The sequence below is a fragment of the Embiotoca jacksoni genome, unplaced genomic scaffold, assembly GCF_022577435.1.
Source record: "Embiotoca jacksoni isolate LCO1_2020_lvr unplaced genomic scaffold, fEmbJac1.0.p SCAF_12, whole genome shotgun sequence".
Classification (NCBI taxonomy): domain Eukaryota; kingdom Metazoa; phylum Chordata; class Actinopteri; family Embiotocidae; genus Embiotoca; species Embiotoca jacksoni.
The window spans coordinates 237,132-254,883 of NW_027185252.1; the positions used below are offsets into that span (position 1 = coordinate 237,132).

The window sequence follows — 17,752 nt, forward strand, 5'->3', positions numbered from 1 at the left end:
AGGGAAGAACGTCATTTGAAACGCATCTTTCTGGCTCGTGGACTCCTCGACAGTGAATTCAACAGCGATGCTCCATCGGTGAAATATTATAACTCACCTTCCTGCTCAATTACATTCATGCCAACACGACACACTTATTCATGACGCGTTATTCCTCGGCACATTTTTACATTTCCTTGATGTCATCACGCCGCGTCCTCCCAAGTTTTGAGCGTCTCCGTTGACTTTCCTCTCCGCCTCTCCACTTTCACTGGTTACGGCTTTGTTGTGCAGATTGTTTTATGGATTGATGTCGATGTTATATTTAGTTTTGGGTTTACTCCCTCCCTCCCTCCGGCTTCACTCAGCCTCTCAACTTCCTCTGTGTCTCGCCCGCCTCACCTCTTTGCCTATATCTGGGCTGTTTCTCTGTCAGCGACTTTCTCTATATAGACACACACTATACATCCACTTATATTCATTACATCAAGGCTTATATTTATCCCTGTGTTACTTTTACAATGCAGACTGCAGCTATTTATTTTTTTTGCTAAATACACTGTTTGCATCCGTCCCGTACAGTAAAAGACTACGAGACGTTTTATTAGAAAGTAAAACTGTAAAAAGTTTTCCTGCTCGACTTATTGCTGAACTCCAAAACGACGTTCTGACCCTTCGACACCGTTTTACCCGTCAGAAAGTCGGCTTTGAGCACAAGGAAAATGTCGGCTTTGAAGTTTTCCAAAAGGGCCAGCTTCAAACCCCTTCCTTCCCCCCGGCATACCAAAGGTCAAGTTTTTTTTTTTTTCAAAGCTTCTTCGACCGTCTTTCGTCTCTTATGAAGACGCGCTTTGACTTTTTACGTCCACGTTTCCATTTTCTCCACTTTGTGTTTATAATCGTCTCCTCCTGCAGCTCCATGTACGTCTTCGGAGGTTTTTCCGGCGTGCTCCTGAACGACGTGCTGGCCTACACGCCTCCGTCCTGCCGGGCCTTTTCCAGCCCGACTCTGTGCGCCGCCGCCGGGCCCGGCCTCCGATGCCACTGGGTCGACAGCGGCTGCGTCCTCTGGGAGCCCAAACCGCCCGACCACGGTTCTCCGGCTCCGTTCTGCCCCGCACGACCCGGTAGGTCGCTCCTTACTGCCCCCTACTGACCCTCTCTGGTTCTCCCTCAAACATTTCCAATGTCAACTCCCAAAAGTCGTATTATTTCATGATAATAGCGATCGTTCCGCAGGCTTCGGGTTTCTGAAGTTTGTTTGCGTGCCGTAATTACAGGACCAGAAGGTCAACGCTGCAACAACTACCTCATTTTAAAGTAATTAGGACGAGCGTGAAGCAGATGTAGACGGACGAGGCGGTTGCAGGTATTCTGCCTCCGGCCGCTTCACTGCAGCTTTAACGAGAAAGTAATTATGAAAAAACGCTTTTTAATGTCACTTTTTTTAGTACAAGCACGAGTCCACACGGACGGACTGAATTAGAGGAGCACAGCAGCGGTTTTTACATGTAGAAGCTTTTTTTAAAAATCCAAATCATGTGTTCATGAATTTCAGGCATTTATGTGCATTTCTATATCACATTAAAATATGAAATATGCAGAAAAAGTGCATAATCACGTGAAGATTATGTAACAGAAACAACTGTATGAATAAATAAGTAAAAAGCCTGCAGTTGATTTTTATTCTTTGGGGAAATAAATCAGTGGCTGAAGATGCATTCGAGGTAACTTGTAACTTGTAACTTGACTTGCTGCTCTAACAGCTTTTCAAAAATGTTACAGGTGTTTTTGTTTAACTTCTCTGACGACAGATTAACCGATCGGCCGCTGCTCTAATCTCACGTATGTTTATTCTAGGAAAAAAACAAAACACAGCAGAACACGTTGAACACGAGCAGAGTGAAACGAACCAGAACGCCTTTTCCGTCTCCGAGTGTAAGTGCCTGATTATCGCATCCAAATATGGCGCTTTACGTGATAGTTTACACGACCTGAAGACGGGAACCACATGACGAACACCAGAAACGCTCCACCGATGCAAACTGACACCCTCCAACTTAATGTCCACGTTAACGGGAAGAAGACCGAACAAAGCTTCGACCCGCTCGGTTGAAATATATTTTATTATTGTGAGTTTTTCTCCAGACAGCACAGACGAGCAGTGCTTCCGCTTCTCGGACTGCGCCAGCTGCACGGCCAACACGCGAGGCTGTCAGTGGTGCGAGGACAGGAAGTGCATCTCCGCCTCCAGCAACTGCACCGTGGTACGTCTTCACTCAAACACCGATAACCAGGAAAAAAAAATCTGGTCTTCACTCCCGAAGCTGTTTCATAGAATAAATAACATGAAGTGTAAAAGTTTTTGTCTGTTCGATGACACTCAGAGGAAAAGGTCGTAAGAATATTTGAAATCAAAAGGATTTGTCATCTGGGGGACATGAATGTGACGCAAACATTTATTTCATTCATTAAAAGACATTTTGGCTCAAAAGTTGCGCAAGAATAAGAAATCTGAAGAGGAAATCAGGAATTTGGAAAATTTAAAGATGTGATGAATTATTTGTTGTACTTCATTGTGTTTCTGTCTCTTTCTCTTGTTTTAATCCTGACTGTGCTGTCACTGTCTCTCTGTGTGTGTGTTTTTTAAACATTAACCTGTGTGTGTGTGTGTGTGTGTGTGTGTGTGTGTGTGTGTGTCTGTCGTTCTGCTAGCTGACTCTGGAGCTGGCCCAGCAGCATGGTGGCGCTCTGTCTCTGTCTCCCCCTCCATCCATGTTGTCTGAACATCAGCTGAGCTTGTGGAAGCACGGAGCCAGGAGGAGGGGACATGTGTGTATTATTTCACACTTCCTGTTAAGGGCATGCGGGTGGGGAAGGGGGAGGGGGGTTGGGGCTTGAGGTCAGAGGTCAGAGCAGCCCCTCAGGTTATATTGAAATTGGGGTGAATGTAAAGTATAAATTTACATTGATTTTTTTTTTTGCACTGCATCCTTTTCCAACAACTTTGATTAGAGACGGTGTTCGGAAAAGAAAAAAAAAAAACAGTGTCGCTGGCAAAACGTGAAATAGACACGCAGGTGCACGACAGCCAAAAAACGTGAAATAGACACGCAGGAGCACGACAGCCAAAAAACGTGAAATAGACACGCAGGTGCACGGCATCCACAAAATGTGAAATACACACGCTTCAAGGCGTGAAAATTACAAGTTTTGGGGAAAATGTGATTTTCACAAACTATTAAAACATTACAGGAGATGATCAAAACTTTTTTTTTTTTTTATAAAATCCTGCAAAAAAAAAAAAAAAAAAAATTGACGTAACAAAACATGCTTTTTGCTAGATGACTGTTTTCTTTAGTTAAAGCAGCGGCAGTGACGGACGCACGTTTTTGAAGGCTTTTTAGTTGAAGTCGTAAAGTTAAACATTTGTCTCGCTGCAGTGTGATTGCGACACACTCGGCTTCTTCACACTGATTTCTCTTCTCACTCTTTGCATGCTGTGTTTGGCATCCATCCCACTTTATTCACTTTCAGCTTTTGTTGCACATTGTATTGATTCCTGCAGCTTTTATTGTGTTTACTGTGGAAGATGATGATCTCTAACCGGACTCGTATTGTTTCCTCATATTGTGTGTGTGTGTGTGTGTGTGTGTGTGTGTGTGTGTGTGTGTGTGTGTGTGTGTGTGTGTGTGTAGTCGGTGAGAGACCCGTCCAGGTGTAAACGCAGGGAGGAGCTGGAGTGCTTCCGACTGGCCAACTGCAGGAGCTGCTCCCTGAATGTCAACTGTCAGTGGGAGGTGCAGCAGCAGGAGTGTCAAGCGCTGCCCGGTGAGGAGACACACACACACACTCTCGGAAACTCGTGCACGAAAACACTGCGTCTCTTTGCAGAGGACTTAATTAACGTTAAGTTAATTTTATTCCAATTAAATCGTCAAAACTTCTTTTTTTTTTTTTTTTTTGGCGACTTTGCAAAAGCCTTTTGCAAAAAGGGAGTTTGTGTATTCTTCTCTGAGCTTTCAACAAAAATGAATACACCTTTTTACATAAACTGTTATTTATACTGCAGTGTGGATCTTCTGGGTTAAATGTGTGACATCATAATATTAAGAGGCTTCACTTTCAAAGTGAATACTTAGTTTTCAAAGCACACACACACACACACACACACACACACACACACACACACACACACACACACACACACACACACACACACACACACACACACACGGCCTTTGTACACTCGTTGCCACACTGAACTGGCTGCTTCTTCTCAGTGTAACAAATAAACACCCTCGTGGATGCGTGTGGGCGTGCAGGCGGAGCGGATTAGCAGCGTTGGTGATGCACACTTCAGGAAAGTTGGCCAATTAAGAAGTGTTTTCTGGATGCTTCTGAATATGGATCCTTTGGCTGACTAACAAATGGGAGTCCGCAAAAGTTCCGCCGAGTCGCCTTCAGCTGAAGCTGCTCTCGGTTTGACTTTGTCGCTGCAGCGAGGCTTAAAGGGGCCGTAAGGAACCCCCCCTCCACCCTCCACCCTCAACCCTCCACCACTGATCCTGGTGTGCTTTGCTACGGGGGGCCGGCTGAGGTGTAGAAAGGGTCTTTGGGAACCGTCAGTAGCTTTAAGCAGAGGATGGTATTGTGTTTGCTCCCCTTTTTTTTTTTCCTGTCCAGACCCTGTAGAGCTTCGAACATGAAGCGTTAGCGGGCTCTGATGTTGTGCTGAGAGACCGGGGAGGGAATAGTAGGACTCCGGAAAATGGTGGTTTTGTTCTCAAGCTGGGCAAAAAAAAAAAAGTCTAAATAGCACCATAATTTCATACTGAGGAAAAACAAAACAATCTGCCCAGAAGAAAATATATGAAACATATTCTCCTTTTATCAGCACCGTCAACGCTTCTATCTCTTGTTATTTCCTGTTTATTTTCAATTTATTTCCAGTTGTTAAGGAAAACTTAGCTGTGGGACAGGAACGGCTGCAGCTTCCTCAGATGCTTTTAATTTGAAAATCCTTTCCGGCGGTGGCTCCGCCCCCCTTTCCTCTACGTAGCCGAGATGGCGACCGTTCAGGGTGGAAAGTGACCAGATGTTTCTTGTTTGGGGGCATTTTGAGTGCATCATCATCCCGCTACTGCATGTTTCTGTACTTATGTACTCAAAATAGTGAGTGTTAGTACACAAGTACAACATCTGGAACACAAGTACAACATCTGGAACGCGGCGTTTTTGCAGCCGTGATTGCTACAGATCTCCTTTATCATCCAAATACTGAGAAATGTGTTGAAACAAACGGCTCCAAATTTGGCATCTTGTTTGACTCCACCGAGTCTTTGACGGCTTGTCGGCACGTAATCGACGTCCTGTCGCTTTAAGCCGATATTTGATCTGGAAGTATTGATCAGGATGAACATGTCTTTATGAGCGAGTCAGGAAACAAAGTGTGTTTTCTGTCTGTTCATATATTTCATATTCATATTTCCTGTTCAGCGTGGCCATAAGAGAAGTTGGAGTATTCATAGCAGACAGGCTCTTTTTTTTTTCTCCCCTATAGACATCATGTTTATGACTAATTATCCTAAACTGCCTGACATGTTTATCTTTACTTTTATACAGACTGTAACCGAAGCTCTCTATTTATGTTCCACTCCTCTATTTTCTTTCCACTCCCTCCATCATGGTCTTTCTCCTCCTGTTCTGGTCCATTATTGCCCCGAGAAAAAAAAGAAAATAATCATAATAATAAAGCAAAGCAGGTATTTTCTTTTCTGGAAGCATGAAAGGTTGGTGATGGAAACCATTATGGGTCTTGTGAACGTAATCAGTCCCGCAGACCAAAAATAAACAACGGTGCTCAAGCGGAGGCAGAAAGACTTCGTTCCTTCTTCTCTTTCATCCTGGTTAATTGAACGGCCTTTCCTGTTATAACGTTTCCCACAAGACGCCGCCGTGACCCCGATAACAACAATGAGTGTTTTCACGCTCAGATTTTTTTTTTTTTTTTTTTTTTAATCCCACGAGAATAAAACAGATGATTCAGTTGTGTACTAAGAAAAGAATTTGGTGATCTGATAAAAAAAATAACAACATAAATCAATTATTATCAGCATCTAAAGTTGGTTCGGTATTTATTTATACGAATCCCCCCCCCCCCCATTGTTTACATCCTAATTGTTTGCTTCCTGCCGGCATCGTAGCTACACGCTAAAATGACATCAGCATGTTAGCGTGCTATCTGCTCACACCCTAACATGCTAAACACTATAAAGCGAAACGTCAAATTAACGTGACTAAATTGCTAAATATTTGTACGTGCGTGTGCAGGCCAGCTGTGCGGGGAGGGCTGGCATCACGTCGGGGACGCCTGCCTGAGGATCAACTCCAGCAGGGAGAGCTACGACAACGCTCAGCACTACTGCAAGAACCTGGGAGGAAACATCGCCTCGCTGCTCACAGACAAGCAGGTCAACTTTGTTCTGGAGGAGCTGCAGAAGCTGCGAGAGCAGGTGGGTCAGAAACTCTCCACAAACTCTGTCCTGCAGGAAGAAACTCTCTCCTCAAGCTTTTCAGTATTCAGGCCACCGCTTTCCGGCCTCGCAAGTTCTGTGACTTCTGTCGTCATTTATGATATCAAATCCAATTTTTAGACATGTTTGAGCTGACAAAAAGTAACAATAATAATAATAATAATAAACTTTGCTTTTATTGCACCTTTCATACAAGAAATGCAGCTCAAAGGGCAAGAACATTACATGCACTGTTTCACATAAAAATCGATATAAAGGCACATTTCAAAATATAGAAAAGAAACTAAGATAACAGATAAAATGCATAAAATGAAACGGAGTTCAAATCTAAAATAAGCAATAAGTAGCATAAATACTTCATCTGTATGCATTTAGTTTATGAATAAACATGCTTATGTTGCCCTGTTTTGATGTGATTATTTATCTTTAAAAAAGAAAAGGTGGGTTTCTTCAGCTCTTATTGCTGTTTCCATGCAGGGCTAAGATGCGTTCAAGGCCATTTTAATGCAATATGTGAGCACTATTATAATTTTATGAAAAAAATAACTAAAAAACAGCCACCATGAACTTTTGAACTACTCTTCAATACTTTAATCTTGTCAGGCTGATTTATAATGAAAATAAGGGGAAGAAACAAACATTATTTACATTTATAGCAACTCACATTTACCAGCTGTACCTGAACGCAACTGCAGCTCAGCGGCCTTTTATTCAGTGACTGAAATACCGTCGCGTTGATTTACAGACAATTGGACTGATATGCTGCGACTCAATAATATACACAATAACAGTTTGATTTATTATAAAACGCCTTTACAACGTGTTACCTGAACATCGTAAATATAAAGTTATTTATTAGTAGAAGACGAGGAACGGGTGTTGGCGAGCTCATAAAAAAACGGTGATATTTAATCACGTGAGTGTTTAACGGCCACTCGTCAATAAAAGAGCGTTTTTCTGACGGCATCAATATTTGTTTACGTCAGCGACTCCGATTGTGATGTGGAAAAAAAATGAAAGCACATTGATGTTCAAACTAATATCGGACAGGAACTTCTCACCGTGATATTTCAGAGGTGCTTTTTTTTTTTTTTAAGTCTTAATAATCTGCGAATGTGGAATTATTTCTGAACCTGGATGGTAAAATATGTTCAAACATGCATGAATACACACTTACTTTGGTGTAAATATAGTTTCACAAGCTTTTTTTGTGAACCTGAAGTGTTTTCATGAAATAGATCACGGCGGTGAGAAAAAACTTCCTTTCATCTCCATTATTGAACAAATGAAGTGTTCACTGAACTCCACTTCAGGCAGCTGCTATAATTAAAGGTCTCTTTAGAAAATCCTCAATTAGTTTCTGCTTTTATAACAATTACAGTAGTTCAGAGCAGGTTTAATTTAGGATCCACTTTTATGTAAAACAACACTTTTCTTGGCAAAAGGAGACTTCTTCTATTTGAGCATCGAGGGTTTTCTTTCTTCACGCTGCTGTTTTTAGGTAACACACGTGAACTACATGCAACAGCTCATTATTTAAATTTTTTGTTTCTAAAACAAATCGAAACAATGAAAAAGGATCAAATCAGGAGTTTATTCAGGATTTCTCTGGTCGATCTGCAGCTTTAATCTTTTCATTTTCTCCTTATTTTAAAGAACATCTTGAAGAATCGGGTTAGGGTTAATACACTTGAACTGAAACTGATAACGTGACTGTCGTAACCTGTAGAGCAACAATACTTTTACATTTCACTATTAATGAATTACGGTCACTGAATTTCAGGATTCCCCCGTTCGGACCGACCGACCCACAGATTCAGTCCCGAGTGAAACGGCGTCTCCGCCCCTCGTCCCGCTGCAGACGTTGTCTCCGTGGGTCGGCCTGAGGAAGATCAACGTGTCGTACTGGGGCTGGGAGGACGCGTCGCCCTTCACCAACACCAGCCTGCGCTGGTTACCCGGAGAGCCCAGCGACTCGGGTTTCTGCGCCTACCTGGAGCGAGCGCAGACGGCCGGCCTCAAAGCCAACCCGTGCACCGCCACCACCGACGGCCTGATCTGTGAGAAACCTGCCGGTGAGAAAAGAGTGAGCGGAGAACAGAGAGAGGAAACGGTTGTAGAAATAAATCGGAGCGCAGACTTATATTTGGAGGTTTTTCTCAAGAGAGATGATAAAAAAAGAAAGAAAAGAAACATATCGAACCGTGTTGAAACTTCCATGAAAAAAACATCAAGAAGTCAGTTAGTTCGCATCAGAGGAAAAATGTGAACTTGATTAATCACAGTTCTTCAAAAAAAAAAAAAAAAAGTAACATTTTTCTGCTTTTTGATGAATAAACTGAGAAGTTAAAGTAAATAAAAGTTGAAGCTGAATTTACCCTTTGCTGTTCGGTGCAACTCATGAAACGATCAAACACATAAAAAGCATTGAGATGAAAAATCAACTGAAATCCCTGAACGAGGAAATAAAACAGCCAAAAAATTCAGCTCGTCTCGTTTGAGTTCGCTTTGTTCATTTTCCCGCGTTTGTCCGTGTCTCCCGTTGTCCAGGGAGTCCTCAGAGTCAGAGCGTCCGTCCCTGCAAGACGCCCTGCGCTCTGCGCGACAGCTGCGCCAACTGCACCAGCCAGGCGATGGAGTGCATGTGGTGCAGCAACGCTCAGCGCTGCGTCGACTCCTCGGCCTACGTCATCTCCTTCCCCTACGGCCAGTGTCTGGAGTGGCAGACTCAGGACTGCACCGGTGAGACTCTGGCTTCAATCCTCCCAAACGATGCTCTTTATTCACGTGACAGCTGGAACCGCTGGTTTAAAACAACACAGATATTCAAGTGTTATTATCATTTATCTCGGTTTATATCAGCTGTTTGAGTTCGATGCGGTGAGGTGGACGCTGCAGAGAAGAAAACGTTACGTTCCCTCAAATCTTTGATGAGGCGACCGGAGTCCGGCGTGTGGAGTCATTACAGACTCCCATCGATCCCTCTCCTATCAGCAGTCAGGACGACCCCTCACACACACACACACACACACACACACACACACACACACACACACACACACACACACACACACACACACACACACACACACACACACACACACACACACACACACACACACACACACACACACACACACACACACACACACACACACACACACACACACACGAACACACACTCCCGCCACCTCTCCTGTAGCTACAGGGCAGAAAATCGATCATCTACAATGACACACAACGGACTCCATATGAAGTCCTTGCTGCCGTCTCTTAACATTCCTCTCATACTACCCCCCCCTCTCTCCCCCCCTCTCCCTCCCCTCTCCCCCTCCACCCCTCTCCCCCTCCCTCCTCCCCCCCCGGGACGGAGCAGCTTGTCGGCTTCACCTCTCTGAGTGCTGCTGAGCGTTCGCTGTCTAAAAAGGACATTTCTACCAACATTTATTGGGATTTCAAAAAAAAAATCCTGCACCTCACCGGAGAAAGAACGAGGGAAATTGTTTACAAAAATGACGAGCAGTTATATACTAATATATAGACTTTATATACACTTTATCTACACTTTATATACACTTTATCTACACTTTATATTCGCACATATACATACAGAGAAGCTGTAACCGTCATGAGAAAGTCCTCCAAGTTTCAACGCTTCATCGAAACCAGCATCCGAGTTCCACATACTTTTTATGGCCCGAAGCAAAACCTGAAACTTGTGACGAATTATTGAGCAACAGAAAGAAGAAGAAGAAGAAGAAGAAGAAGAAGAAGAAGAAGAAGAGAGAGAGAACCCTGTTGCCATGGTGACACTGTTCAGGTGGTTTGCAGCGAACGTTTTTTTTCCCCTCAGACGCCTCAGAAAGTTCCCGGTAGAACTCGGTGTTGACAGTCTGACTCTGGGGGACGAATTTAACGGGTGCACAAAGAAAAACCCAGCTGGTGTCTCCTGAACCGGACGCGTCTTCTTGTCCGGACGGTGAAGCTCCGCCCCCTCTTGAAACGTTGACCGTCACTCAGAAACGCCTCGGCGCTTCCCGTGGTGTTCACCGGTTTATTTATTTTTGCGAAAGTTCAGGTTAAGTATTATTCTGCCATTCAACAAAGTTCTGGTAGAAAAAAAATAATAATCAAACAGACAAAACTTTTTATTGTTGTTTTCTGTCATTTGTTTGACAAATAGTCGAAAAGTGAAAGGAAGAGCTTCAAATAGCGTTGATATTTATGTGTCTTGTGACGGGTGATTATTATTCCTTGCTGCTGCCACTCGTCTGACTGCAGACGGCTCTCCAGCCTTCGGTTAGCGAGCCCAGATTGTTTTCCCTCCTTTCGGTTTTTACCTTCAATGCTTACATAATGGCACTTTCTCCTTTGCGCTCTGTTATTATTCACATCTCCGTTTGGTGGCAGAAGGTGTGTAGGAGGTTTTTTTTGTTCTGTTTTTTTGTTGCTCAAAGCGCAGCACGTAATGTAAAAATATGACATATTTTACTTTTCACATCCGTCACGCTTTGGTTATCGTTTTCTTGCGTAACGTTCGGCTTCGCTTCTGTTCTTTATGGAATAATCGTGTGTTGTTTTTGGAAGCGAGGACCTGCAGGATCCACAGAAGACGACGGCTCGTCTGAAGTTCAAGTTTGAACCGAGTTGTTTCTTTATCAGATCGATTTGGCCGCAGGCTTTGTGTGTCTTTCCCGTTTTGGCTGGAGGCTAACGGCAAACTCCTCAGCACCATGTCTTGAAATGATTATCTTCAGTGAAGCCCCAGATGTCCAATTTGGACGTTCTTTTGGAGCTTCTTTATCAGCAAGCTCAGATTTTTCAATCTGAGCCTAATTGTTCTGCTTTGAAACAGCTTCTTTTTTTTGGGGGCTTACTTTGTTTTTGTTTTTTATGTGTTTGGCATCTGTAAATGTGGATGGAAGTGTAACTGTTCTTTGAAGACACATCCCACATCCATCCTGTCAGTGGACGCGGCGATACACAAAAACATCTGCTGCTTTTAAAAGTGGAGAACGACTGCAGGGATTTCAAACTGGGAGCTCTTAACTCAGAACAGCCACCTCTAAAGTCCTTGTAGATCAGCAGCAGGAAAATCAGCATTCATTTGCCGTAATGCACATTTGAACAACGGATAAATCAATACCGAAGGAGAAAAACGGCCCGACAAGAAGAGAAACTAGCATTTAATAAATGTGACAAGTGGCTGGCACAAGGTCATGTCGGTGTGTTCATCACGAGACCTCAGGTCTCCGTTGAAACCCAATAATATTGGAAAACGCAGGTTGACCTGCTTCCAGAAGCTTTTCAACGGAGAGTGTTGAAGGACACGAAGGGATTTTGAAAGATGTACTTTAGTGCAGCACTTTGAGTTTCACGCCTAGACAGCGCGAAGCGTGGCTATCTCACGTTTAGCTGTACTGAAGCGGCGTGACTATTTCACGTTTTGCCTCCGCCGATCACCCAACTGTTCCATATTACTTGTATGAGGAGCAAAATGTGAAATCATCCGCCGGTGTGATTCAGGTCAAAATAACAAAATGACCACAAACCACAGGCTCAAAACAAAAAGACCACGAGGAGAATCAGCAACAATTGAAAGCGCAAAGATGAGATTTAGCAGCGAGTGTATTAGATTACAGTGCACAGGAGTTTCTAATTTTTCGGCCACTTTGCTGTGTGTATTTTGTCGTCCACATAACACACACACACACACACACACACACACATTGGCCAGATGATGGCTATGTTGTCGAAGCTGATATTGGTTTTTTGCTGCGCAGAGAAATGGCCTTATTTTCTCAGAGGCAATCTTCACAAGAAGTGTGTGTGTGTGTGTGTGTGTGTGTGTGTGTGTGTGTGTGTGTGTGTGTGTTATATTCCACATGGTGTCTATCTGCTGTTTGGGAGAAAAAGTGAAGTGGAAGGCAGCTTATGGCTCCCACACTTGATGTATTATGTATGGGAGGCTCGCAGATCTGCGTGCTACTGGCTTCGGCGATGCTAACTGTCAAAGTACTGTAGCAGCAAATGGATTACACGAGATGAAGCCAGACGATATATACGAGCTATCCGGGGACACCGAGAATATCAGAGCCGCTGAAGTGAACGTGGCGCCGAGACGATTGTGCTGAGGAGAATTTTTGATAAGGTGAAAATTCCCCCAGCATGAACAAGCAGTCCTGTTTTTTTTTTTTTTTTTTTTTTTTTTTTGCAGCAACAGATATTTTCCTCAAAACATTCGTCATCTGCCGTGTTCAGATATCCTCTCGGTTATATCTGTCAATGACGACGACTAATATCCTGATTTCAGCCGAGGCGTGCATGTCGGGAGGGTGATGGAAAGGAAGAACTATTTATTTTTCCTGTGTGGTGGATGTTATGTTTCATTTTAAGGTTGTGGGATGTGCTGTAGCTTAATGTTCGCTTGTTGACACTTTAAACGCTTGAAAAGTTTTCAGTCAGCGGTGAAGATGCAAACTCACGTCCTCTTGGATTTGACCTAGTTTACTACACGGATCTATTTTCTGTTCATTTTCATTCACATGACGTTGACAGAAACCCTGCAGATAATACAAAAATAAAGATGTACATTTAAGCCCAAAATCATTTATTTATATATATATATGTCATTCAATCTCATTCCACATCAGTTCCTAATGATTTTTTCATAGTTTTTGGACAATAATGGAACTAATGTTTTAGGGAATACACAAACAATAATTTTATTAATTCGATTTTTTCCTCTTCAAGAGTTTTGTCACAGACCTGCTAGTAACGTTTAATCAACCTTTTTTCCTCTGAGAGCTACTTTGACCAAATGAAAGTTCCTTTTTTTTTTTTTTTTCCCCCACATAGCTGAGCTCCACCCAAACCAGCTGAATAAGCTTGTTATGGTGGATGGTGTATTAGTGGACGTAGCTTTCAGAATTGCAAGTCAGGAGCACGACATCACTCTCACCTGGTTTTCCTTCTTTACCACCAGTGTGAGTGATTGTAAGAGAGATGAGAAAACACTCGGAGCCTCGACGCGACCGCCTGCACTCCTTAAAATACATCCCGACGCCGAGTTAATCTCTGCGCACAGACGGCCTCCCCGAACACTCATCGCAGGGTGCATTTGCGGCTCCAGACTGCAATCCATTTGTGAGACGTGTCAAAATCAGAGAGAGCAAATGGATCAAATATTTCAAGGCATCAGCATGAATGCCACAAACATGATGAAACGGGGCCCCGAGGACACCGAATGGCACAAGTAGGAAGCAGTTCACAGAGAAGTTGGAGAAGAAGGAAAAAAAAATTCCAGCAAAACGCTAAGACCCTGGATGTTGGCTTACATAACAGTGGTTTGGGTAGATAATATAATTTACCTCCTATCTTCTCCGTGCCTGAGCCGTTTCTATTTTTAATAGCATTTCCAATTATCTGGCTTCATCTGTGTTCCACATGGAAAGAATTAAGAGAGGTTATTGCCTTTACGAAGTCTTGTCGACTCGGGGTGGAGGAGGACGAGGAAAGGGGAGTAAGAGTGTGTGTGTGTGTGTGTGTGTGTGTGTGTGTGTGTGTGTGTGTGCGTGTGTGTGTGTGCGCGCCCTGAGGCTTTACAAGGCTTTAGATTTTAGTTAACAACACCAAAGATTTAGCTGCACCTTCTGCCACTACATGGCATTATCGCTGCAGGCTGTTTCTGGAAGTAAATGTCCTTTTCGGGTGGAGCCTGTATTTCTCCGGGGGCCGGAAAACATATTTCATGACTAAAAACAAACAAACAAACACATAATCTGATTGAATATTTGTCAACATATAAATAGAGACTGATTTACGCACTAAATCTTCAAACTGCTGCTTATTTCCTGTAAAACAGTTTACTATGTTTTCCTGTCCCTTGTTTTTGCACTGATGAGGCCCAGTTGTGATTTAATTTGCATTTACTGCACTTCACGGCAATTCAGTTTTGAGTTGTGGCTGGTGAATTTGAACACGTGTACAAAAGGAAAGTTGCATTTTGTCTTTTCATAACTGGTGATTACTGGATGCAATTTTAAAAAGAAGAGATAAATGAACACCTCAGTCATGATTGATATTGATAGTTTAAATAAAATGAGGTGCTTCTACACATCACAGTTCAGGACTTTATTAATCATAAACACATTTGATCAACAGAAGATCTTCAGGTTTTGACCGTTTTGTCATCGTTTTCTGTTGGTTCCCCTCAAAAGTGGATTAATTAGATTAAGATTTATATTTTTATGTATTATATGGCCCAACATGTGGATCCAGTTCCAGTCCGGCCCTCAAACGTTCCCAAAATCAGATTTTTAGGAAAACGAGTTTGAGAAAACCAGCTGGTTCCATTATATTTTTCAGTTTTTAAAGTAAATTGGAAGCAAAAACCAACGCAGACTGGTTTCCAGTCTGGTATAAACAAACAAACAAACAAACAAACAAACAAACAAAAAAAAGGTTAATATGACTTTAAAGAAAGTATGTGAACAGCACTCCATCTTTATGAATGAAGCAGAAAACCGTGAGCCGGCACTGTGAGTCTAATAACTTCACCAGGAGGGACACGAAATGTAAACAGATCGGATCTATTAAACCAAAGAAGAATGAAGTATTTGCTCATTTTTTTAATGCTCAGGTTCAGTTGAAGAAAAGTAAAGAATCAGAAATCGTGTTTTAAAAATGTTAAACAGGTGCGGTGTGTTCATTGGATATTAAAGTCTGCTCTTGGGTGTGTAAATATGTGCTTTGAGAACCCGCCGGGTGCTGGTTTAGGAGAAAGTCTGGTGGAACCGCCTCCCTTTGAACTACATGTGAAAGATCCAATGAGCTGTCAGAAGGGGAAGTAAAATGGAGGTGAAGGGAAAGAACACAGTGGGGGGGTGATGAAGGAAAAAAAAAAAAAGTAGATCTTTGTGATCTCATTCATGCACAAAGTGTTTTTGGAAGTAATACAGAAGGAAAAAAAAAATCAAATTATATCAAAACGGGTAGAAAGCAGCGCTGGATGGTGGGAAGATGACTTCGTGAACAGGAAGCAGAGAAAAGGAGGATAAAAACAACAAAACACTAAAAAAAAAACGTGGCAGGAAAGAGATAAGGAGTGAATCTGAGGAAAAAAAGAAGCAGAAGTTTGTAATTATAAAGAGGGAGCGTGAACAAATGAATCAGCATTGCTGCGGCTGAATAATGCAACGAGGTAGCTCGCAAACACACACAGAGAGGATAAGGAGTGTGTTTCAAGCAGCTATCAGACACACAGGGAGAAAGAGAAAGAGATGCTGGTTCAAGCCAGAACATCTGTGGCTTATGGAAATGGCTCGTGTTCAAAAGAGAAAACAACTTCTGGAGGAAGAAGAAAAAAAAAAAAAAAATGCAAATTGTAACTCGACGCTGCATTTGAATCCTCCTCGCCGGGCAAAAACAGAAGCAACACCCCGGATAACTTCTTTCAACCTTCTTGGTTTGTCGTGAACACGCCGAGGTCCTATACCTCTCTCTCTCTCTGTTTGTTTGTCTCTCTTTGTCGGGTGTGTATTCCCAACCCTCGCTTTTGTAGGCAAAAAATGTCATCACGACAGGAAGACGTTGTTGTTGACAACCCAACAACAACAAGACGGAGAAGCATAAACAAAATCAAGCTGTTAAAGTTAACTTTGGAAGGCCAGATTCTCCAGAGTAAAAAAGAAAAAAAAAAAAAACACTTGATTTTTTTTTTTCAGAACAAAGAGAGGCTTCAGTTTGGAGATTTTTTTTTTTTGAATGACATACCATTACATTTTTTTTTTTTTTTTTTAATTTGCACGCGTGAAGTGTTTTTGAATGTCACGTCCACTTTTATGAATACAAATGCTTTTGTTAACATGTGGAATGAAAAGTCAATTTCTTTATAAATGCTGAGGGTCAAAGAAAATGGTGGAAAAAAAAAGAAAAAAAGACGTGAAGGATATTTGAGGGGAGTGGATTGTTTTTTGTGCTTCGGCTGAAGCTTTTTGTAATAAAAACATTACAGAATATGTAGAGTAGAGACCTTAAAGAGGTTTATTTAAAAGCTAGAGTCTAAATGCATTTGCAGGAATATATAATAGCATATATGTTAAAAAAAAAAAAAAAAGTGGACTTAGCTTCCGGGTCTGAAAAATGGTTCCGATGCAGAAGTGTCTTCAGCTGCAATACCAGCGAGTGCCACTAGAGGTCGGCTCCAAAAAGCCTCCGGCTCCATAGACTCCCATTCAACTTCTCTCATCAAATCCAAAGTGAATAAAATGTGTCCATCAGTTATCTCGGTGTTGTTAGCTAAAGTCACTCCTTCTTATTAGTTTTCTGGAGGTCCATCTGAAAATAATCCCTCATTCATTAGAAAAGAAGATTTTAATGTTTTTGGATCAACTTGACACTTTTTTTTTTTTTTAGGTTGTTTGCAAGTTTTTATTTGAAATTGTTGACAAAAACGGCAGAAAATACTTTTATTTCAGTTTTGGTTCCTTCACTTATCTCTTTCTTTTCCTCTTTCTTCTCCCCCCCCCCCACCCCACCCCACCACCACCAGCCGAGAACTGTTCTGGTCTGAGGACGTGCGCCGAGTGTCTGGAGCGGGGTGGAGTGCGGCTGGTGCGGCGACCCCAGTAACACCGGCAGGGGCGTGTGCATGGAGGGCTCCTACCGGGGGCCCCTGAAGCCCGCGATCGGACGGACGGGGCCCAGAGACCGACAGGACAGACTCCGGGACCGGGACATGGTGGTGGACCAGGGTCTCTGCTCCTCCGATAGAGGCTACAACTGGGCCTTCATCCAGTGTCCCGGTGAGCGGGCCGCCGGGCCAGACCTTCCTTCATCTTTTAATAACTGAAACTTCGTGAAATTATTCATATTATTATTATTATTATTGTAGGGATGTTCCTAATAGCACCAAAACCCCAGTGTGTATTTTACTGTGTGTGTGTGTGTGTGTGTGTGTGTGTGTGTGTGTGTGTGTGTGTGTGTGTGTGTGTGTGTGTGTGTGTGTGTCCTTTCCTCCCAGCGTGTCAGTGTAATGGCCACAGCAGGTGCGTGAACGGCAGCGTGTGCGAACGCTGCGGAAACCTGACGGCGGGGACGCACTGCCAGAGCTGCATGCCCGGTTACTACGGCGACCCCACCAACGGAGGGAAGTGCAACGGTGAGTGCATATTAATCCTTTGCATTCGGAGCAAACATTTAGATGTAAGATATATATCGTTTTCCTTCGTGCTCTG

The 17,752-nt window shown here is 42.8% G+C and overlaps 1 protein-coding gene across 1 annotated transcript in view; it reads left to right on the forward strand.

Moving 5' to 3' along the window:
• Window positions 1–17,752, forward strand: part of atrnl1a (attractin-like 1a) — a 197,228-nt gene that overhangs the window by 44,383 nt on the left and 135,093 nt on the right. Inside the window, 11 exon segments of the mRNA XM_069144142.1 lie at window positions 895–1,106; window positions 1,840–1,917; window positions 2,128–2,246; window positions 2,695–2,811; window positions 3,678–3,810; window positions 6,313–6,494; window positions 8,299–8,590; window positions 9,066–9,257; window positions 17,068–17,120; window positions 17,122–17,320; window positions 17,539–17,676. Of these exon segments, the coding sequence (XP_069000243.1) occupies window positions 895–1,106; window positions 1,840–1,917; window positions 2,128–2,246; window positions 2,695–2,811; window positions 3,678–3,810; window positions 6,313–6,494; window positions 8,299–8,590; window positions 9,066–9,257; window positions 17,068–17,120; window positions 17,122–17,320; window positions 17,539–17,676 (1,715 nt within the window).